Genomic DNA, 6922 nt, shown 5'->3' on the forward strand with positions numbered 1-6922 from the left:
TAGTGTAATACTTGTATCGCTTATAGAACTGAATGTTGTATTTCTTATCCTTCTCTTCTCGTTTGAATCGTGAGAATCGATCACTCCTTGATGAATATGTTTCCCTGTATTTGTGATATCTACAACAATCATTCGATTGTTCTTTGCATGAGCAATAGCGATGTTATCAATGGCCATCCTTCCTATCACTGCTTCAGGAATTGTATTGAACTTAGNATATCCTATTCTTGATTCCACAATTCATTCCAAACAGCACTTCCTACGATACGAGGAATTGTGACAGGAATTCGATGATAGGATTTCTGAAAAGATTCAATATCTGTAAAGGAGAGAGAAATGTTCTGAAGAGGTACTTCATAGACTCTGGAAGCAAATAGAATCTATTCACAAATCATCCCCATTAGAGTACTGGAATGTTCGTTTTCTTGTGAAGCATATCCATTTGATCAATAGCAGAGAAGATCAAAGGATCCATCAGAATATCACTGTTCATATATCCATAGAGTTCTTCGGATTCATATTGGATATACAGACGATATGTTCGGATTCTCTCAATCCATCTTGAACTTCAAAATATGATTCAAGTAACAGGAGATATTATTCACTTGGAAGTATCATTTTGGGATTCAAGTTCAAATGGGAGGATTATTGGCTGATTTCTATAAGACAGCTCAAATGATGACAATGAATCTATTCAGCTTTAAATACAATCATGTAAAAAGGGAACAACAATTCAAACACACAGTAATCTATTAGTCCACTGATTCTACATATGCTGAGAATTATATTCGACAGATACTAGGATCGAATTATGAAACTAGAGTTACAAAGGCATAAAAGGGATCACACTCTTGGAATCTTGGTAATACTGAATTGTGAAGAATGTTCTTGATGTCAATTAGTACAGATCTCATTTGTTTATTAGAGATTGATTCAATGATAAAGGATTGGATTCTTGTTGATCCAGTAACAGTACAAGAATAGAGGTTGTTACTAGGATGATCTAAAATACACATAATAATCACTAGATGAGAGCATAACTAGTGATATACACCATGATATTACAGGGAATAAGGTGTCATGAGTTCTGATGATAGTCAAATGATGGATCATACCATTCACAAGCCTTATGATAGCAACTTGAATAGAATGCTGGATCTACTCCACTTCTGCATCAACCATTTTGCCTTTGAATACTTCAGAGGAACATTCATCAAATTGTAGAATACTCCTTTTCTCTCACCAGTCTCCCATTCAAGTGGTATTCCCTGTGTTGAATTGCCAAAGAAGAACACAGTCGTCTTATTTGTCACAGTTTCTTTCAGACCATATTTGTGATTCACAACAACCTCACTAGCAGTCACCAATTCCTTTATCTTATTCACAGTATCAATTGATCTGTTATGACATTCATTCATCAAACACATTTACCTGCATCTTCATTGAAAATGCCAACAAGTCCTTCAATTGTTGTTTTGGCTGTTTCACTATGATCATACCATCTTGAAATAATGTCAAACAACACATCCTTTCCAAATCCTTGAATAGATACAATACAAGGACACAACTCAATACGAGTTCCTGCCTTTGCAGCAAGAAATACCAATGATGATCTTCAATGGTTGAATCCACTTCAAACACTGTTCTTGTGAATATGAACTATCAGGACCCAATGCTACTTCTCCTAATCTGAATGTGTTCACAAACTCTTCAGAATCCTTTCCAATCTCTTTTGTACTCTCCATTCATGATATCAGGTCGAATATCCAAGAAGAGATTATAGTACTTATCACCACTTGGTTCAGTATGCAACCACTTCCTTGGTTTTATGATATCATCTTTTCTAGAAGCGAATTGAATGCTCTTGAACAGATACAATGACTATTTCATGATTCTAGTAGATAAAATGGTTAATTAATCCACCAAGTATGTTTCATAATGATGATTTGTTGCTGAACCTGTGATCAGATGAGTGGATACGAGTTATCATTCAATAATCCAGAAATGAATCTGATGAAGAACGAGTTTGGAAGAAAAACAAAGATATGTTGAGCCAGAATACATTGTAAGTGTTTGTACAAGAGAATGAGTATAATATTGATTGTTCTCAATAAGACTATCCGTTGTATAACATGTATTAACAATGAGATAACCTTTCACTATCTTATCATATCCTATTCATGTTTCTTACAAGCTTCATTCATTATCATCAATCAACAGGAGAAGATAAAAGAGCGGAAGACAATTGAAGAAGGAAATATTCTTCATTCATGAGCGATGATCGAATCCTGTTAATGTATTCGTACTGAAATGTGTTTTGAATGTGATGTTTTGGATCATGAATGTTGTATTAGAAAATAGAACTGTTAATCAAAGTAGTCTCAATACAATTATCAATAATCATAGAATCTTCATTGATTTCGCTTCAACAGCCTGTAAATGCCATAGCCTACAGCTCCACCAACTGCAACTGGAGCAGCAACAGCAGCAGTAGCCGCCAAATAACTGCCTCCAACTGCATTCATGAAAAGAGCTCCAGCACTTTGAGCAGCAGATACTAAGCCAGTTCCTAGACCAGATGTCCATGCAGCACTCATAGCAGAAGCAGCTACAGAACCACCAATAATTCCAGGAGAACCGAAACCAAGCAAAGCAGCTGCAGCACCTATTGCACCAGTAGCGGCAGCAGTAGCCACTCCAGCTCCAACACCAGCAGCTACTCCAGCAGCCTTCTTAGAAGAAGAAGGAAACTCTTCTTTCACTCGTATTCCATTCTTATACTCTCCTTGACAAATCACAGAACCATTCTTATCATACTCAGAGAACGGCCCATCTAAAACATCATCCTTCAATGTACATTCCAAGACATGACCATTATCATCAAAACAAGCACATTGTCCATTCAACTTATCATTTTGATAAGTCAAAATGCAAACAGGCTTATCTTTATTCATGGACTTCATTTCAGCCTTTCCCTCTTTCTTTCCATCAACACATGCCACAGTAAGGTAATAGAATTCGTCATTCTTCTTATACATATCTCCTTTCTTATTAGAAGCAATGTATTCAAATCCATGAAGTGGATGATCTGGATTGAGTGAAGGATCTGAGCTCATAATTGTTGGTAACAATATAATATTATTAGTATTGAATGATTTCATTACATGCTGAACTCCTTATCAAATTATCTTGTATTTCGGGTATTCCAGTAATTGAGTCATATTATTGCAATTTCAGAAAAGAAAATCGAATAGAATCAAATCCAAGTGCAATTCAATCCAATTTGGCTGTCTAGTACTCTTACAGATGAATGGAATACTACAAACAATGAAATTGTTTTGCCAGTTAGAAGAAAAGGTGAGTTACAAGAATGCTGTAAAGGTTATGAGATATCTTTACTGTAAGAACACTAATAGTAAGTGAAGAAAGAAGAATCCATTGAGAAGGCTATGCTTGGAAGAGCTTTCTATTTCATTGGTACATAAGGTGATAGTAAGAATGTTCTATTTAATACTATAGAGTATGCTACCTTTCAATAAACACACTATTCTACAAACAAGAAGAGCATTTTGGTTTGATGGCGTCATCCATACTGAGAAGCTTCTTGTCACTGCGACGAATCAACACGAAAAGGGAATCATGATTTTGAACCAAGAATCAAGGAGCATGTTACATACGAAAACATCAGTGTTTGGAAAATGTATATGGATGCATTTAGTATCCACAACTATTCACAACTTGTCATCATCTCTCACAAGACACAAGAATTGCCAATTGATTATCAGAGTGGTGACCATCAATTTGTACTATTCAATACTACCAATCTATTCAGTAGTGTTAATAGCAAGAACGAAATCGATTTACACTTCTTAAGTGCTATCGAATTGGAGTCGTATCCTGATCATATGTACAGAAAGATGATGTCGATTGATATCAGAGGACGAATCGGTATGTCTCACCGAATACGTGATCATTGAAGAAGAATTGAGAGATGAATGATACATCTGTGGATTGTATCATGGAAAATGAGTTGAAGAGATTATCCGAATGGATGAGAATGTGGTCAAAGTACGATTCGAATTCCAAATTCAGAATTGTTCAAGATGTAATAAGACTATTGTATTGATAATATGATTGATAAACCTGATTCCAGGAAACACTTCAAGTGGAACTGGAAGACAACATCAAGCCTTGGCATGAATGAATGGAATAAATACATATCAGAATACTTGTTTGGACTTAATCTTGGTATATTCCTGAAGTATAATGATTCACCGAATGAAGAATACGAGAATGATTCAACTGAACACAATTATACCTCCGTTCTTTAATGCAGTCGGTGTAACTAATAAGCACGGTAGTGAAATAGAGAATCAGGAGTGAAAGGATTCAAAAACAGTGAAATGGAGAATTCTGTTATTCTTCACTCATTGTATACAACATTCAGATCATCCTCATTCATCATTATTGTAAACTCGTTGAGTAATCTTCAGATACTGTGATTTGGCCATTCGTTATCAGTATCTCGATGAAATATTGGTTTCAGATGGAGATGGGAAGTATAAGTGCTTTTTAGTTGAGATGGATCACACTAGATGGAATCAACATCGCTCTTGTAATGATTCTATTTTCACGACTTCTCTCCAGAAACTGGAACAGTTCAACAAGAGCCAATGAAGGTGAAGGACAAGCGAATCAATGTGACAACTGGGACATTTGGAATCAAACTGATCATACTCCAGAGTTGGGAATAATCATTCTTACAATATATCTCTGGAATTCAATGTGATGAAGTGAGTGCATTATGTCACTATGTCTATTGACAAATCTCTTCTTCTTATTTAATTCTACTCCAATATTAGGTGTCCATTATCTCATTTGCTTGTTTGTAACTATGTGTTGTCACTTACCCACTTCGATTGTAGCAACACAGATAATATGAATCATTCACAGAGTTCAGTACATCATTGGGATATGGGCAAGAATCATTTGTGACAGTAATATCCATCTCCCGGTTCTAAGTGAAACACAACTGACTCACCTCCTTATCATCACTCTCGTTAGAGTTCCATTAGTAAGTAGAATTGGTAGTACAATACTTGAGAGGATAGACGACAATCTATTGCACAACACTAAACTCACTCCTATCATAAGAATTGGTGGTAATATTATTAGTATAGTAACTTATTGGTTCGTAGGAACCGCCACTTAACAACATATCACGGTTCTCACACATTAATTGATTCATAATAATTATATCTAGTTGATCACTATACAACTAGTCTTCTTTCTATTGGGTAGTCAACTTACGTTCCATTTGACTGGTTTCTAAATAGGACAGTAGCTATAATATAGTGGTGTAGATAGCCATTTCTCTCAGTTCTTTAAGTAGCTACTCTTTTGTCGTAAGTTTGTGGAGGAGGAACACTGTTACTATAATATCACTATTAATTATGGAATAACGTGCTTTGTATCGCCTATTCAGTCCCTAGTATCCATTTCATAGTTATGTTGATCGATTGTTTACAATTCATATCGCTTTATATCAATTGAATTGTTCATAATGTTCACTCATTCTGCTTGAACAGTTCTGGGATGATATGCCTAGTGACAAAAACGGTAGTTCTAATCAATAGAATGAACATATTCTGTCGATTGAACTCAGGGATTTGTTTCAAATAGTTGTGCTTATTCTTCTGTTACTATTCGTGTATTATGAAGGCTGATCACTGTTACATAATCATCAAACCACTCATAACTGGCATCTAATTCTATTAGAATTCTATCGTTTATGTTTGGTAAGGTGTTTACTTTTCTAAATGATACTCGTTTTGTTATTTTCAATTCTTTGTTTGACTATGTTTTCTTTACTAACGTATAGTGTCAGTTACTGTTGCTATTACTTGCACTAATTCTGAAGTGTATGTCAAGTTCACAAAGAAGACGCTATCTTCAGCAAGTCAAGAATCATTCAAGATTCTTTCTGGATCTGAGACCCTATACACTTCTCCTTCATTAACAAACAATCAGGAACGAGTTCTGGAAGTCTGTCTTCCACAGACCACCACCAACCAATTCACTCTTGGAATGTATGATACTACCTCCTATTGGTCAAGTGGTGCTTGGCTGATGATTGAAGGAATCAATGGAAATCGTGTGTTCAAGGGAATGATGACTACAAGTCGTACTCAGGAGCAGCCTTTGTCTCTATATTCTCCTATCAACAAGGATGATACTTGGAAATACACTGGGAATGCTTCAGGCAACTGGAAGGATGTGAGTTATTTGGAAATAGATTGGAGTGATGTTGTGACAGGAACTACGACATTATCAGTATCTGGAACTCAATACTTCCGTAAGTCGTTTGCTGGCTTGAGTGGAATGGCAGCTATTGAACTTCAAATGTATTATCGTTATGGAATTGTTGCTTATATCAATGGAAATGAAGTGTATCGTGATAACATGGCTGATGGAGAACCAACAATCTCCACTCTTGCTACTGGAAGTTACATGGTTTATGATTATCATGGAGTGATTCGTCCTTCCACTGTTGCTGAGAGTTCTTCAAGTATGTTGGCTGTTGAAGTCCATTTTGAGAGTACTGGCTATTCTGAGGTAATTCAGTTCAATGGGTTCCTCGCTTTCTATGCTGGTATCGATACCTCAAATCTCTGTTTCGTTGTTCCAAATGATGTAACAGCAACTGGTACTAGTTTTACGAATCCTGCGAATGCTTTCTCCTGGACATATGGCACTTCATCATCCTTCTCAAGTACCATTTCTGGAACTCTGACTGCTGAGTATCAGGGTATTTCTCTTCCAGTGGTGAATTCTGTTCGTATCTGGCCTTATACTAGTACTACTACTCATGTTGTTCACTTTCTGGTTGAAGGAGCTGCTTCTTCATTGGGTCCTTGGACTA

The 6922-nt window shown here is 36.1% G+C and overlaps 2 protein-coding genes across 2 annotated transcripts; one reads left to right on the forward strand and one right to left on the reverse strand.

Annotated features, from left to right (window-relative positions):
- Nucleotides 1-2411: 2411 nt before the first annotated feature.
- Nucleotides 2412-3116, reverse strand: JH06_4719 (hypothetical protein; the record flags this gene model as incomplete). The annotated part of the gene is made up of 1 exon (XM_014669797.1): nucleotides 2412-3116. One exon carries the CDS (start codon nucleotides 3114-3116, stop codon nucleotides 2412-2414), a length of 705 nt encoding a protein of 234 aa, XP_014525283.1.
- A 2703-nt stretch (nucleotides 3117-5819) lies between these two features.
- On the forward strand, nucleotides 5820-6890 carry JH06_4720 (hypothetical protein; the record flags this gene model as incomplete). The annotated part of the gene is made up of 3 exons (XM_014669798.1): nucleotides 5820-5850; nucleotides 5882-6825; nucleotides 6858-6890. 3 exons carry the CDS (start codon nucleotides 5820-5822, stop codon nucleotides 6888-6890), a joined length of 1008 nt encoding a protein of 335 aa, XP_014525284.1.
- Nucleotides 6891-6922: the final 32 nt, after the last annotated feature.

Source organism: Blastocystis sp. subtype 4 (genome assembly GCF_000743755.1).
Source record: "Blastocystis sp. subtype 4 strain WR1 chromosome Unknown seqid_0407, whole genome shotgun sequence".
NCBI lineage: Eukaryota > Bigyra > Opalinata > Blastocystidae > Blastocystis > Blastocystis sp. subtype 4.